At 20.0% G+C, this 18,282-nt stretch overlaps 5 protein-coding genes across 5 annotated transcripts; all 5 read right to left on the bottom strand.

Moving 5' to 3' along the window:
* Positions 1-1,102: 1,102 nt before the first annotated feature.
* On the bottom strand, positions 1,103-2,198 carry PY17X_0950701 (PIR protein; the record flags this gene model as incomplete). Its single annotated transcript, XM_022957251.1, has 3 exons — positions 1,103-1,189; positions 1,278-2,048; positions 2,184-2,198. 3 exons carry the CDS (start codon positions 2,196-2,198, stop codon positions 1,103-1,105), a joined length of 873 nt encoding a protein of 290 aa, XP_022810666.1.
* A 2,215-nt stretch (positions 2,199-4,413) lies between these two features.
* Positions 4,414-5,433, bottom strand: PY17X_0950601 (PIR protein; the record flags this gene model as incomplete). Its single annotated transcript, XM_022956680.1, has 3 exons — positions 4,414-4,479; positions 4,566-5,300; positions 5,419-5,433. The coding sequence occupies 3 exons, from the start codon at positions 5,431-5,433 to the stop codon at positions 4,414-4,416; spliced, it is 816 nt and encodes a 271-aa protein (XP_022810665.1).
* A 2,293-nt stretch (positions 5,434-7,726) lies between these two features.
* Positions 7,727-8,770, bottom strand: PY17X_0950501 (uncharacterized protein; the record flags this gene model as incomplete). Its single annotated transcript, XM_722745.1, has 3 exons — positions 7,727-7,813; positions 7,901-8,620; positions 8,756-8,770. 3 exons carry the CDS (start codon positions 8,768-8,770, stop codon positions 7,727-7,729), a joined length of 822 nt encoding a protein of 273 aa, XP_727838.1.
* A 2,829-nt stretch (positions 8,771-11,599) lies between these two features.
* On the bottom strand, positions 11,600-12,676 carry PY17X_0950401 (PIR protein; the record flags this gene model as incomplete). The annotated part of the gene is made up of 3 exons (XM_022955502.1): positions 11,600-11,686; positions 11,773-12,555; positions 12,662-12,676. 3 exons carry the CDS (start codon positions 12,674-12,676, stop codon positions 11,600-11,602), a joined length of 885 nt encoding a protein of 294 aa, XP_022810664.1.
* A 2,834-nt stretch (positions 12,677-15,510) lies between these two features.
* On the bottom strand, positions 15,511-16,691 carry PY17X_0950301 (PIR protein; the record flags this gene model as incomplete). Its single annotated transcript, XM_022957002.1, has 3 exons — positions 15,511-15,573; positions 15,678-16,541; positions 16,677-16,691. 3 exons carry the CDS (start codon positions 16,689-16,691, stop codon positions 15,511-15,513), a joined length of 942 nt encoding a protein of 313 aa, XP_022811172.1.
* Positions 16,692-18,282: the final 1,591 nt, after the last annotated feature.

Raw genomic sequence — 18,282 nt, 5'->3', positions numbered from 1 at the left:
AGTTTCCACAATAAAATAATATTTTAATATTAATTATTGGTATAGTATTTTGTTATATTATATATATAGGTGTATAATAACGCTATTCTATCTTTCATATTATTTATAATTATCAGAACAAACTATAACATTAAATTTTATTAATATACTTATATTTTGTCTTTTAACTATTTTAAATGTAATATATGTATACCTCAAAATATAAAATTTAAAAATGAATAGTGATTAATCTAATATTATACCTTTTGGAAATAAATTAAGGAGTATAAAGCGATTTTTATTAATACTAATTAATTTTGATACAAATGTAAAATACAAAAAGAGAATAGTAACTACAATTAAAACTTCAAAAAATGTTAGAATCATAACAATCTTTTATAGGTATTGTTGTGTTGTTGAACCTCGATCGATATTTTATGAATCTATATTTTATGACTACCTATTATATATTGGTAAATGTTTAATTAACAATATAAATATACCCATTAACCTGAAGGTATATTATAATGTAGATGAATAATCAAAATGAATTTTATTATAATTCATACCCAACTTCATATATAATGTTATTATTAAAGTTATATTGGCGTAATATAATTTAATTTAATTTAATTTAATTGTAGCACAAATTATAAGTTTCACTAAATAAAATTTTCATCAAATGAAGAAACATATTATGTTATACATAATTCAATATAACCACATATTAACAAGTTTTATATAATAAATAATTATGATATAGAATAATATGAATTGATATATGCAACATAGACATTTTATTTTAATCATATTAAATCGATATGAACACTCAATTATATATATTATATCTTATGAACAAATGTTATACAACCCCATTTATATTAGCTTATATCCATTTGGGGTTGAATATTTGGGAATCATCTCTTGATTAAACATACGGGATGATACATATATTTAATTACTGTTTAAATTATAAAAAATTAAATAAAGATGTAATACTTAGCCCTAACCCGAATATGGGTTCCACAACATAAAACTATATAAAAATTATGCAAAAATTATTTATTTCTCAATAGACAGCTTCTTAACATATATTAATCATTATTAATCTTCGAATTATATATTAATGAATCATTTTCTTCATTATATTTTTTATTTTTTCTCTTAATTTTTGTTTTTGAAATCGTTTCCGAAATCCAAATAATGAATACTAATATAAAATGTTAAGAAGCATACGTTTTCTTTGTTAATGTTTGCATATATATAATAATTATTTTTTTTAATTCCTTATTATTTACCTTATAAGAAATTCCTAAAAAAATTGCTATTGCAACTAATATCGATAAAATTGGAATTAATTTGCTTGCTATCGACGAACTTGATGTAGCTTCAGAAATTATGTTTTCTATATTTGGAATGGGTGGGAAAATATCACAATTTTTTTTTAAATTTTCATAATCAGTTAATAAATTAATCAATACATAAAAATAGCGGGGATTTTCACCATTGTTATGATCTATGATAATTGTTTTATATGTTTCAACAAATTGACTAGCTTTTCCCGAACATTGCGTGCAATTTGAGTAGTTTGTATCAAGCTCATTATATATGTCACATAATGTATTAAATGCATCATATAATTTAGATACAATGCTCATATCCATACTTAAAAAATAATAATTTGTATTTATAAGATCCTTATAATCATTATAACCACTAATATATTTTATATTAGTAGTATACTTATTACCATGCTCTATATATGTTTTATAAAAAGAGCCTATACTGTCGTTTTCTTCAGTTTTGGTAAGGTTTAACATATAAATTAACCATATCATAATGTATTGAACAATATAGATGTTTCCTTTTGCATCATTTTGAAACGTAGTCTCATCCTTAAAGAATGTATCAAAAAAATATAAACACCCAGCATTAATTTTGTCGAGATCAGTATCACAACTACCACCAGTACAATACCTTTTGAAATGTGTATCATCTTTAAATTGATACATTTTCTTATCGTCCAATTGATCAGGAAACCATTTCCTTACATCCTGGAACTTTTTACACTAAGAAAACATTTAAAAATAATTAATAAAAAGTATATTATTGAAAATTTTATTAAAATAAAGTTTAATGATATTTATATATGGTCAATATCAAAAAATGTAAAGAAAATTATTATTATTAAAAAATGTATATACCACGTCCTTATCCATAGTGATGGGATTTTATTTTTGATTTGTAAATTGAGTATGATCATTCTATTTTATATACACTGCATCAAATATGAGACGCAAATACTTTAACCCTATATATAACTGTCTGTAGTTAAATATACTATAAGTTTTTCAATAATAAAATAGTAGTATAACTAAAATCATATTATACTTATTTTATGGCGATTAGCTAAATTACCTTAAATAGAGGGTTGTTTAATACACTTTTGATTAAATATATATATGATGCATTTTATACAAGAAATGGATTCTTACTAACATTTTGTATAACTATATTATAAAAATGAATATACATTTATAATGAATTTAAAGTATGTTTGAACATAGAAAAGAAATATATTTATATTTTATGTTTTAATGAATGTCCTTCAAAAATTTAAATACTGTATAAATCTAAAAAATAAAAATTATATTATTACTATAATCCTTAAAATATATTAACTTTTATATATTTGCTTCTAATACTATATACAATGCTTTATTAAAATTAAAGTATTTTCGAATTAAGTTACATGCTACATTTTCAATGAAAATTACATAAATTTATATTGTTTTTAATGAATGTAGATAAATTCAAAATTCATTTTAATGTGCTCAATAACTTTATTTTTATTCTAATATACCTTATTGGATAATTTTATAATATATTTTCCCATCTTTTCCATTCTTTAAAACAACAATTAGCACTGAATCCGTACTTATAAGCTTAAATAAGTCTTTGAATGCATATTATTTTTAAAATAATGCTTAGTAAATATTAAAAAATAAATAAGTATTGATGCATATTTTAAAGTATAATAGAAAACTATGTTTAATTAGGTTGTTATATTACATTTAAGAGGAGAGAGATAAGATATATTGCTATTTTAATATATAAATTTAGATAAATATTCATTAAATGTTTTGCACTCCTCATTCTTATATTATATATTTATTGTTATGGTTATCAATGTATATACATTCAAATAATTTATTAAGAATTCTATATTTTATTAATTCTACAAAAAATAATAATATAATACGCGTTAATATTGAATAATAAAATGATATTTAATATTAATTAAGTATTTAACAACTTCTCCATTAATCCATATTTTTAGAATATAAAACTACAAATTACAAATTGAATCATTAACAAATATATAATGTATTATTATGTCTTTTCGATAAAATTAATATTAAATTATATGAAATTTCCACAATAAAATAATATTTAATATAAGTTATTCGTAGAGTATTTTGTTATATTATATATATAGGCGTATAATAATAACGCTATTCTATCTTTCATATTATTTATAACTATTAGAACAAAATATAACATTAAATTTTATTAATATACTTATATTTTGTCTTTTAACTACTTTAAATATGTATTTCCAATTTATTTATACCTCAAAATTATAAAGTTTATAAATTAATAATGATTAATCTATTATTATACCTTATGATAAATAAATTAAAGCGTATAAAACTTCTATTATTACTAATTAGTTTTAATACAAATGTAAAATGCAAAAAATAATAGTAACTACAATTAAAACTTCAAAAAATGTTAGAAGCATAATAATATTTTATAGACAATGTTATATTGTCGATTCTCGATCGGTATTTATGAATCTATATTTTATGTTTATCTATTATTACAGTTCAGTTGGATAACATGATTTAAATCAAAATAAATATGATACAACTCATATGTTTTACTAAATAAAATGTTTCATAAAATAAAAAAACATATTATGATATGCATAATTCAATATAGCTTTGGGTTATCAAGGCTTATGTAATAGGCAATTATGATATAGATAATATGAATTAATACATGCAATATAGATATTTTATTTTAATCATATTAAATCGACATGAACACTCAATTATATATATTATAACTTATAAAATATGTTATGTAACCCCTTCCACATTAATGGCTATATCCACTTTTGGTTGCATATTTGGACTTTTGAACTTCTTATTGAAATTAAACATACGGAATGATACATATATTGAATTAGTGTTCAAATTATAAAAAATGAATACAATGTAATATTTAACCCTGACCCGAATGTGGGTTCCACAACATCAAAATTATGCAAAAATTATGATAAAAATTTATATATTTCCAAATAGACAGTTTCTTAAAATAAATCAATCGTCATATTCAGAATAATTTATTAATGAACCATTTTCTTCTTTATTTTTTTAGCATTTCTCTTAAATGTTGTTTTTGAGATCGTTTCCGAAATCCAAATAACGAATACTAGTATAAAATATTAAGAAACGTACATTTTTTGTTAATTTTTCATATATATAATGAAAATAATTTTTAATTTCCTTATTATTTACCTTATAAGAAACTCCCAATAAAATTGATGCTGCAACAAATATAATTCCAATTATAATTAGTATATTTTTTGTTACTGAACTTCGTGGACAAGCTATAAGTGATGAGACATTCTTACATTTAACAAGATTATTATAATTACTTTCAAAAATTTTATAATCATTTGATAAACTAGACAATAGTTGTAAATAAGAACTTCCTTTATTAATATCTAAAGCATTTTTAAGTTTTTCATATTTTTCAAACAATTCTCTAGCATTTTCTAAACATTTATTGCATTGGTAGTCTTCTGCACTAATTTCATTATACATGTTACATAATGATTTAAATGCATCATAAAAATTAGATATATCTTTAATATCAATATTCATCGATTCTATTTTTTTATCTATAATATTCTTATTAATCTTATTACCAGTAGATGTATTTTCCTCATATTTACTATTTGTTTTTATATGTTTGGTATAAAACTCGTTTAATGTAGTGGTTCCATTTTGTGCTTTTTGATTTGGTATATAACTTAACCATAAAATAGCATACTCAGCAAGTTTATCACTCTCTAAATTTTCATCCTCAAACATTTTTAGTAATGATATAAAAGTAGAAATAACTTTGTTGTCATCAGTATCACATTTTTTATCAGGGCAATACAAATTAAAAAAACTCTCATAAATATCTTGTTTCGAGTTGTTTGGATCACCAAAAACATAAATATCAGCCGCATTAATTAGATCACACTACGAATATATTTTACGAATTAAACAAAAAATGTATTAATATAAATGCTACTAAAATTAAAATTAATATAATTAATAGGAATGCAACATACGAATAATATAAGAACATGATATATACCAATCCCTTAGACATTATAATGAAATTCTGTTATAATTTGGAGATTGTGAGGGATGATGTTATTTATATATATTGCATAGAATATATGTTATATTTACTTAAGCTCTTTACATAGCAATTATCTTTCGTTAGACATATTCTTAATTTTAACTTCATATAAAATAATAATACATTAGTATTACTAAAATCATATTATACTTATTTTATGACATTTAGCTAAACTATCTTAAATAGAGGGTTGCATAATACATTTTATACAAAAAATACTATTCTTATTAACATTTGGTATAACTTTATTATAAAAATTAATATACTTTTATAATGAATTTAAAAAATATATACTTATACATATGGTTTAATATAGAACATAAACAACGTCATAAAACTCAAATACTGCACAAATATAACAAATTAAGAAAGTTATTATTAGAATCCTTAAAGTATATACTTGTTTCTTATAATATATAATATAGCTTTTTCTAAAATTATAGCATTTTCAAATTAAGTTACATGTTCCATTTTCTATGCAAATCAAATAATTTATATTATTTTTATTTAATATATATAAATTAAAAAATAATATTAATGCGTTAAATAACTTTATTTTTATTCCCATATACTTCAATTTGTAAGTATGCCTTATTGGGTAATTTTATAATATATTTTACGCATAATTTCCACTCTCTAAAACAACAATTAGTACTGAACCAGTATTTATAAGCTTAAATAAGCCTTTGAATGTATATTATTTTTAAAATAATACATAGTTAATATTAAATATATAACATAAATAAGTATTGTTGCAAATTTTAAAGTATAATAGAAAACAATGTTTAATTAGGTTGTTATATTACCTTTAAGAGGAGAGAGATAAGATATATTGCTATTTTAATATATAAATTAAATTGAATATTCACTAAATATTTTGCACTGTTTATTCTTATCTTATATATTTTATTGTTATAATTATCAATGGATATACATTAAAATAATTCGTTAAATTTTCTATATTTTATTAATTCTATGGTAAAATGATGATAATATAATATGCGTTAATATGGAATAATAAGTGACATTTAATATTAACTGAGTATTTAACCTTTTCTTTATTTATCCAGTTTTTTATAATATAAAACCAAATATCCCAATTTGGATCTTTAACAAATATATGACATTGATACCTTTATAATCTTCTATTATGTGTCTTTTCGATAATATTAATGTTTAATTATATTAATTTTACACAAAAAACAATATTTCAATATTAGTTACTAGTAGAATAATTTATTATATTATATTTATAGGGGTATAATAATAATGTTATTCTATATATTATATTATTTATAATTATTAGAACAAAATATGATATGAAAATTTATTAATATAGTTATATTTTATTTTTTAACTATTTTAAATATAATATATTTCTAATTTATATATACTTCAAAATCTTTAAAATTCAAAATCAATAGTGGTTAATTTAATATTATATATTTATAGTAAATAAATTAATGTATAAAGAACTATTCCTATTATTTGAATTTAAAACTTTAGCATAAAATGAAACTATATATAATCGAAAATTAAAAGGATAGTATACATATATCTATAATGTAATTATTTATTAATATGCATATTTTTATTGATTATTAAAAATGTTAGATACATAAAATGCCTTTTATAGATAATGTTGTATCGTCGATTCTCGATCGATATTTATGAATATCTATTATTACATTTCAGTTGGATAACATGATTTAAATTAAAATAAATATGATACAAGTTATAAGTTTTACTAAATAAAATAAAGAAACATATTATTATATGCATAATTGAATATAGCTCTGAGTTATCAAGGCTTATATAATAGGCAATTATGATATTGCATAACGCAACTTCATATATAGTCAATATATATATTAATATATGCAATATAGACATTTTATTTTAACCATATAAAATTGGCATGAACACATAATTGTATATATTATACTTTATGAGAAATATGGTATTGGCCCCTTTCATATTAGATTATTCTCCTTTTGTTTGCATATTTTGACTTTTGAACTTAATCTTGTGATTAAACATACGGAAATGGTAAATATATTTAATTAGTGTTTAAATTATAAAAAATTAAATATATAATACTTAGCCCTAACCCGAATGTGAGTCCCACAAACACAACCCTGACCCACAACATAAAACAACATAAAAATTATGATCAAAATTACTTCCAAATAGACGGTTTCTTAAAATATGTAAATCATTATTAAAATTTATGGGATAATCATTCTCTTCGAATCATATATTAATGATTCATTCTCTTCTTTATATTTTTTATTTTTTCTCTTAAATATTGTTTTTGAGCTCGTTTCCGAAATCCAAATAATGAATACTAATATAAAATTTTAAGAATATTATGATTTTTTTGTTAACGTTTCATATATTTAATGAAATTAGTTTTTAAATTCCTTATTATTACCTTATAAGAAAATCTCCAAAAAATTGTTATTGCAATAAATATAAATGCAATTGAAATTAGTGAATATGTTAGATGGGATGGAAAATTATTACATTTACTTTTTAAATTATCATAATCATTTAATAAAGTAGACAATATTTGATTATATGAATTGTTTCTAGAAATACTAGGATCATTCTTAAGTTCTTCATATTTTTTAAAAAATTTATTATCACCTTCGAAATATTTCTTGCAATTTTTATTTTCGTCATCAAATTCAATATACATTTCACATAATAATTTAAATGCATCATAAAATTTAGATACATCTTCAAATTTAATATTCAAAAAATCTTTTTTTTTATCTATAAGGTCCTTATAACTGCTATAAGCATCAACACCGCCTATAATATTAGTATACTTATCATTATTTATATTTGTGGTATAAAAATAGTTTAGACTCTCGCTTCCTTCATTTTTCTTTAGGCTTAAAATATAACTTAACCATATCAAAATGTATTCAACAAGATCGATGTTGCTTTTTGCAACAGACTCAAACACAGAAGAATTCTTAAAGAATCCATCAAGCAAATATAAAAATCCAGCATCAATTTTTTCAAGCTCATTAACACAATTTTGATTACTACAATACTGTTTGAAATCATTATCATTTTTAATTTGATAGCTTTGGTTACTTGGTTCATATGTAAAATTTGTCCAAACATTCTTGAACCTTTCACACTAAGAAAACGTTTAAAAAGTATAATAAAAATATACGCTAATGAAACTCTTATAAAATAAAGTTTAATGATATTTATATATAATACAATATCAAAAAATGTAAAGTAAATTAATATTATTAAAAAATTCATATACCACTTGCTTATTCATTGTGATAGAATTCTACTTTTAATTTGTAAATTGACCCCAATTATGCTGCTTTTATATACGATGCATCAAATATGTGACGCAAATACTCTAACCCTATAAATAACAACTGTCTGTAGTTAAATGTATTATAAGCTTTTCAATAATTAAATTAATATAGAATAATAAAATAATATTATTACTAAATAAAAGTTACATTACTTTTTATAACAATTAGCTAAATTACCTTAAATATAGGGTTGCTTAATACATTTTAAATTAAATATAGATATGATGCATTTTATACAAAAAAGGCTATTCTTACTAAAATATGGTATAACTTTATTATAAAAATGGATATGCTTTTATAAAGAATTTAAAGTATGTTTGAACAAAGGAAAGAAATATATTTATATCTTATGTTTTAATAATCGCCCTTCTAAAACTTAAATACTGTATAAATTTAAAAAATTAAAAATTTTATTATTATTATAATCCTTAAAAGCATATAAATAGTTATTTAATGAAATAAATTAAATTTTTATATACTTTTTCTTATAATATATAATATTGTTTTTTCTAAAATTATAACATATACAAAATAAGTTGCATTGTTCCCTTTTTTAATCGCATATATATAATTTTATTATTATTTTTATTTAATATAGATAAATTAAAAAGTAATTTTAATGCGTTAGATAACTTTATTTTCATTCCTATATACTTCAATTTATAAATACTCTTTATTGGGCAATTTTATAATACATTTTGCCATCTGTTTCATTCTTTAAAACGACAATTAGCACTGAAACCGTATTTATAAGCTTAAATAAGTCTTTGAATGTATATTACTTTTAAAATAATACTTATTAAATATTAAATATATAACACATAAATACGTATTGATGAAAATTTTTAAGTATAATATAAAAGTATGTGTATTAGGTTGGTATATTGCACTTTGAGAGGAGAGATAAGGGAAGTATGTTTTTTTAAGACAACGATGTAGCCGTATAGGATTTACTTATTCTACATAGTTTAATTATGTTTTATATTTTTTACCATTAAAACTTTCAGTTCATGTATACATTAAACATAACTTAGAACTATTATTTTTCTAAATATATAGCTTGATTTTATATTTTATATTTTATAATAAACTATATTTAGTTCTATGATGAAAAACTATAAAATTATTAATATTGTTTTTCTTGGTAATGTTAATTCTAATAATAGCACATTAAAAAAAATACTAAGTCAAAATTGTATGATTTCATTTGATGTTTTGTGGATATAATTTTAATTTTATCGCTCGTTTAATAATATATATAATTAATTTATAGCCATATAAGTGTATCAAATAAGCATAATATATTTGTTCGTATTTAATACGTTTATCTATCGTTATTACTATTATTATTGTACAGCTATATCAATGTAAGTATAACGGAATAATTAATGCGCTTAATAAAAATACTTTAAATCAATGTATAATATTTCTTCGCTCACAGTTTTTAAATTAAGTATTTTAGAAGATATATTATTTCGCAATAACAATATATTTAAATTATATATTTATGAATTTGTATATAATAACCTAATAAAAATATTATTTGTTCAAATTAATTATTACATACTTCTTCTATATAATTTGCATTAATATATAATTGTATATGTTTCCAAATTTGACATATCTCAACTATAGACAGTTATACAATATTATACATATATTAGAACAATAACGATATTCTATTTACCATATCATTTATAATTATTAGAACAAACTATAACATAATATTTTATTAATGTACTTATATTTTATTTTTTAACTATTTTAAAATATAATTTATTTATACCATAAAACTATAAAACTTAAAATTTAATAGTGACTAATCTAATGTTATACCTTTATAGTAAATAAATTAATGTATATAGAACTATTTATATCAATATAAATTAAAACATTAACATAAATGCAAAGTTTTGAAATGAAAAAAGTGGGTATTACATATATTTATAATTTATAAATTTATTATGCATATATCTATAGTGTATTTTTTATTTATTATTAAAAATCTTAGATGCATAATAAAATTTTATAGACAATGTTGTATTGTCGATTCTCGATCAATATTACATGCATCTATATTTTATAATTATCTATTATATATTAGTAATATGCTTAATTAACATAGAAAACACACATATTAATCCGAGTATATATTATAATGTAGATGAATATTCCAAATGAATCGAATTATAATTTATATTCTGATATATAAAATTATTATACTGTCTGGTTATAAAAATACGATTTGAATCAAAATAAATATGGTACAAATCATAAGTTTTACTAATAAAATTTTCATAAAATAAAGAAACATATTATGACATGCATAATTCAGTATAGCTCTGGATTATCAAGACTTATATAATAGGAAATTAGGATATTGCATAATACGACTTCATGTATAGCCAATATCTATATTAATATATACAATATAGATATTTTATTTAATCATTTTAAATCAATATGAACACTCAATTATATATACTGTAATTTATGAAAAAATGTTATGTGCCCTCTTTCATATTGAAGGTGATACTCCTTTTTTTGGTTACATATTTAAACTTCATCTCGTTATTAAACATACGGAATGGTACATATATTTAATTAGTTTTCAAATTATAAAAAATTAAATACAATATAATACTTAGCCCTGACCCACAAGATAAAAATTATATAAAAATTATGCAAAAATTATGACCAAAAATTATTTCTAAATAGACAATTTCTTAAAATATATAAATCATTATTAATATTTCTGAAATAGTCACTCTTCGAATAATATATTATTGATTCATTCTCTTCTTTATACTTTTTATTTTTTCTCTTATATATTGTTTTTGAGCTCGTTTCCGAAATCCAAATAACGAATACTAATATAAAATATTAAAAAACGTATAATTTTGTTAATTTTTGCATATATATAATGAAAATACATTTTTAATTCCTTATTATTTACCTTATAAGAAATTCCTAAAAAAAATCCTATTGCACCAAATATCGATAAAACTGTAAACAATCTGTTTCCTATCGACAAACTTGATGATGTGTCTCCAGATTTTAGTGCAGAAATGTCTGCTGTTATCTCTGGAAGAAGTGCAATATTGGTACTTATATTTTTTAAATTATCGTAATCAGTTAATAAAGCAGACAATATTTGTTTATATGAATTGCCATCAGTTTTATTAGAATATCCTTTAAGTTCTTGATATTTTTTAACAAATTCATTCGCATTATCTGACAAATTTTTGACATCTGTATTCGCTGCTTTATTAGAATACATACTACATATTAATTTGGATGCATCATAAAAATTAGACATATCGTTAATATTAATATTCAACAAATCTTTTTTTTTATCTATGAATTCACCAAGACCTGAAAATTTATAGGCATCATTTATAAATTGTTTATATTTACCACTATCAATTACATGTTTATTATAAAATTCGTTGATTTTGGTGGTTTTATGCTCTGAGTTTTGATTTAATTTGTAACTTAACCATAAAATAATATATAGAAAAAATGGCTTAATATCATTTACGTGATCACCTTTCTTTGGATATTTAGTAAAATATTGTTGAAGTAACCATAAAAATCCAATCGTAATTTTATCGATTTCAGTATTGCAGTTATTATCAGGGCAGTACTTTTCGTAATTTGTAATTCTGTCAAGTTCAATTTCTCCCTTTTTATTTAATTCATCGGGTAAATGCTTCCTCAAAAAATCAAAGTTTGAACACTAAGAAACCATTTAAAAAAATAATAAAAATATGTATTAAGAAAATGTTATTAAAATAAAACTTAATGAAGTCTATAGGAAATATAATATCAAAAGGTGTACATACTAGACTATCATCCATTATGATGGAATATAATTTATAATCCTAGGTTAAGGGGATATCATATTATTTTTATATATATATACTAAAATAGGTAATACAATTATTTAATCCTATATACAGGAATTATTTGTAGATAAAAATGTTTTTATTATTATTAATTTCAATTTAAAATTAATGTGGAATAATAATATTATTACTAAAAGAATATTATATTTTTGTTTATTGGTAGTTAGATAAATTCCCTTATTTGGGGTATTATTTAATACATGTTTTATCATATATATATATAATACAATTCTGGATAAATTATTATCCTTAATAACATTCATGTGAGAATTACTATAAAAATTAAAGTAACATTGTAATGAATTTAAAATATATCTTCTTATACATATGCTTTAATATAGAAAATAAACGTCATTTCTTTTGTTTTAATGATTGCCCTTCTAAAAATTAAATACTGTATAAATCTAAAAAATTAAAATTATATTATTACTATAATCCTTAAAAGTATATAAATAGTAATTTTTTAAAATATATTAAATTTTTATATACTTGTTTTTTATAATATATAATGTAGTTTTTTCTAAAATTATAGTATTTTAAGGTTAAGTTATATGCTCCACTTTTTATGCAAATTATATAATTTTAATATTATTTTTATTTAATATATATCCATTCCAATTATATTTAACATTTTCAATAACTTTATTTTTATTCCTACATATTCCAATTTATAAATATTCCTTATTGGGTAGTTTTATAATATATTTTGCACATATTCCCCACGGTTTAAAACGAGAATTAGCATTGGACCCGTATTTATAAGCTTATATAAGTATTTTAATTCATATTGTTTTTAAAATAATACTTAGTAAATATTAAATATATAACACATAAATACGTACTGATGAAGATTTTTAAGTATAGAAAATTATGTGTATTAGGTTGGTATATTGCACTTTGAGAGGAGAGATAAGGGAAGTATGATTTTTTAAGACAAGGATGTAGCAATATAAAATTTATTTATATTTTATATTTTCTACCATTAAAACTTTCAATTAATGTATACATTAAACATAACTTAGAATTATTACTTTTCTAAATATTAATTTCCTTTTATATTTGATAATAAACTATATTTAGTTTTATGATGAAAAACAATATTTTTAAGAAGACTAAAATTATTAATATTATTTTCTTGACAGTGTTAATTCTAATATTATCGCATTAAAGCATATTTAAATGAATTTTATAATATTTCATTTTATCTTGTATGCATACAATTTTATTCTTATTACAAGTTTAATAATATATATAATTAATATATATCAACATATTCGAATCAAATGAATTTAATGATTTGTTCGTATTTAATACTTTATTTATTGTTATTATTATTATTATTGTTACTGCTAGATCACTGTATAGTACAACGGAATAATTAATGCCCTTAATATAAATACTTTAAATCAATGTATGATATGTCCATGATTCATTATTTAAAGTATAACATTTTGTAACATATATACTACCTCGTAAAACGATATAATTATAATACATATTATTAATTTATATATGATAACCTAATAAAAATGATATTAGTCCAAATTAAATTAATTGTTATTTGCCTTTTCGATAAAATTAATATTAGTATTTAATTATATGAAGTTTCCACAATAAAACAATATTTCAATATTAGTTATTAGTAGCGAATTTTATTAAATTGTATGCATATATATATAATAATAACGCTATTCTATCTATCATATTATTTATAATTATTACAACAAAATATGATATTAAATATTATTAATATAATTATATTTTTTTAACTATTTTAAATATAATATATTTCTAATTTATATATACTTCAAAACTATAAAGTTTAAAAATGGATATTGATTAAGCTAATAGTATACCTTTATAGTAAATAAATTAATGTATATATAAGTATCTCTATTATTTGAATTTAAAATCTTAATATAAATATAAAGAAAATGATATTATATATAATCGAAAGTTAAAAGGATAATATACATATATCTATAATATAATTTTTTATTAACATGTATACTTTTATGTATTACTAAAAATATTAGATGCATAAAACATATTTTATAGGCATTCTTGTACTGTCGAATCTCGATCGATATCCCATGCATCTATATTTTATGACTACCTATTATATATTGATAATTTGTTTAATTAACAATAAAAATATTTCCATTAACCTGTAGGTATATTATAATGTAGACAATTGTTCCAAATGAATTTAATTATAATTTATACTCTGATATATAATATTATTATACTGTTCGATTATCAAAATATGATTTAAATTAAAACAAATGATACAAATAATAAGTTTTACTAAATAAAATGTTTTATCAATAAAGAAACATATTGTGTTATGCACAATTCAATATAAATCGGGGTTAAAAAGCTTTATATAATAAATAATTATCATATATCATAATATGAATTAATATATCCAATATAGACATTTTTTTAATCATATTAAATCGATATGAACACTAAATTATATATATTATAAATTATGAAAAAATGTTATGTAACCCTTTTTTGGTTGCATATTTGAACTTTTAACTTCATTTTCGATTAAACATATAGAGATGGTACATATAATTAATTAGTGTTCAAATTATAAAAAATTAAATAAATATATAATAATTAATCCTAACCCGAATATGTGTTCCACGAAGACAACCCTAACCCACAACATAAAAACAATATAAAAACTATGATCATAAATTACTTCAAATAGACAGTTTCTTAAAATATATTAATCGTCATATTCAGAATAATTTATTAATGATCCATTTTCTTCTTTATTTTTTTAGCTTTTCTCTTAAATGTTTTTGAGATCGTTTCCGAAATCCAAATAATGAATACTAATATAAAATGTTAAGAAACGTATTATTTTTTTGTTAACGTTTACATATATATAATTAAAATAATATTTAAATGTAATATTTTTTAATTCCTTATTATTCACCTTATAAGAAATTCCCAAAAAAATTGAGATTGCAACAAATATCGATACAACTGGAATTAATTTGCTTACTATCGACGAACTTGATGATCTAATATCATAATTTTGTGCAGAATTAGTTGCAGATTTTTGTTCAAATTTTTGTTCAGAAGTTTCTTCAGGAATTTTTATAGTATCTTTCGGTGTGTTTATCTCTGGAAGTGTTGGAAACTTGCTTCCTTGAGCATCTTTACATATATTTTTTAAATTATCATAATCATTAGATAGTGTAGACAATAATTTATAATATGGACGACCTTTAGTAATATCAGAATAGTTATTAAGTTCTTTATATTCTTCAAAAAATTGATTAGCTTTATCCGAAATTTTTTTGCAATTTGACGTGTTTCCACCAAATGTAGAATACATTTCACATAATGATTTAAATGCTTTATAAAAATTAGATATAATATTATTATTCATATCCAACAAATCCTTTTTTTGATCTATGATTTTCTTATAACAATTATAAGCACTAACACCATATATTGTATTTGTATAATGCGTATTTTTTTCTATATGCTTAGTATAGAAGTCGTTTAATTTATTGATTCCGTTTTCTTTTAGGCTTAACATATAACTTAACCATATAATAATGTAATAAACAACATCGATATTATTTTTTGAATTATCTTTAAACGCATTATGATCCCCAAATAATGCATTAAACAAATGTAAACATGCAGAATTAATTTGTTCGAGATTATTATCACAACTATTATTATTACAATACTTTTTGAAATGTTGACCATCATATAAAAAATTATAATTTCCATCATCTTTCAATTCATCGGGAAAATAAGTTCGTACAGATTTGAACTGTTGACACTAAGAAAAGATTTAAAAACAAATATTAGAAATGTATATTATTGAAAATTTTATTAAAATAAAGTTTAATCATATATATATAATACAATATCAAAAAATGTAAAGGAAATTATTATTATTAAAAAATGTACATACAATATTTTTATTCATCGTGATGGAATTTTATTTTTGATTTGTAAATTTAATAAAATCATGCTGTTTTATATACACTGCTCCCAATATGTGACGCAAATAATTTAACCCTATAAATAACAGCTGTCTGTAGTTAAATATATTATAAGTTTTTCAATAATTAAATTAATATAAAATAATAATACAGTAGTATTACTAAAATCATATTATACTTATTTTATGACAATTAGATAAATTACCTTAAATAGAGGATTGATTAATACTGTTTTGATTAAATATAGATATGATGCATTTTGTACAAAAAATGGCATTCTTACTAACATCTGGGATCATTTTACTATAAAAATGGATATACTTTTATTATGAATTTAAAAAATATATACTTATATATATGGTTTACCATATGAAAGAACCAACGCCATATCTTTTGTTTTAATAAATGGTGCCCCAAAAACAATATACTGCAAAAATCGAAACAATTAAGGAACCCATCATTACTATAATCCTTAAAGTATATAAATATATATTTTCTAATATATTTTAAATATTTATATACTTGTTTCTTATAATATATAATATAGACTTTTCTAAAATTATAACATTCATAAAATAAGTTGCATTGTTCACTTTTTTAATTGCATATACATAAATTTATATTGTTTTTATTTAATACAGATAAATTCATAGTACATTTTAATGATTACTATAACTTGATTTTTATTCTTATATACTTCAATTTAAAAATATGCCTTATTGGGTAATTTTATAATATATTTTGCCGTCCTTTCCATTCTTTAAAACAACAATTAGCAATGAACCCGTGTTTATTATGCTATTTAAATGTGAATTGTTTTTAAAATAATACATAGTAAATGTTAAGCATATAAATAACTATTGGTGACGTTTTAAAGTATAATAGAAAAATATGTTTAATTGGGTTGTTATATTACCCTTTAAGAAGAGAAAGATAAGATATATTTGCTCTTTTAATATTTAAATTTATATAAATATTTGTTAAATGTTCTGAATTGTTCATTTTTACCTTATATATTTTATTATTATAGTTATCAATGTATATACATTCAAATATTTTATTAAAAATTATATACTTTATTAATTCTGTGATAAAACAATGTTGTTTGTTATTAAAGATGGTTCATTAAATAATGATAATATAATATGCGTTCATATGGAATAATAAAATGAAATTTAACATTAAATGATCCTTTAACCCTTTCTCCATTGATCCAGTTTTTTATAATATAAAACCACATATTCCGAATTGGATCTTTAACAATAATATAAAATTGATATCTTTATAATGTATTATTATATTTCATTGATTTTTTATTCAACAACACAACTTTTAATTATAGGAAATATCCACTTTTATATTTTTTTTACTGAATATGCATAAAAAACAATTATATTTTGCAATGTATGATAGAGACGTAGAGGGTCACTGTTTATATTTTTTAAAAATATTATTATGAATTTTTTCAATAATAAATTATTTTATAAAATATATTTTTTTTATTCATTCATTATATTATTAATTATTTTATTCTTATAATTTTAGAGAAATATTATAATGGAAATCAAATGAATT

This window comes from Plasmodium yoelii (assembly GCF_900002385.2).
Source record: "Plasmodium yoelii strain 17X genome assembly, chromosome: 9".
Taxonomy (NCBI): Eukaryota; Apicomplexa; class Aconoidasida; order Haemosporida; family Plasmodiidae; genus Plasmodium; species Plasmodium yoelii.
This window is presented reverse-complemented; position numbering and strand designations above follow the sequence as displayed.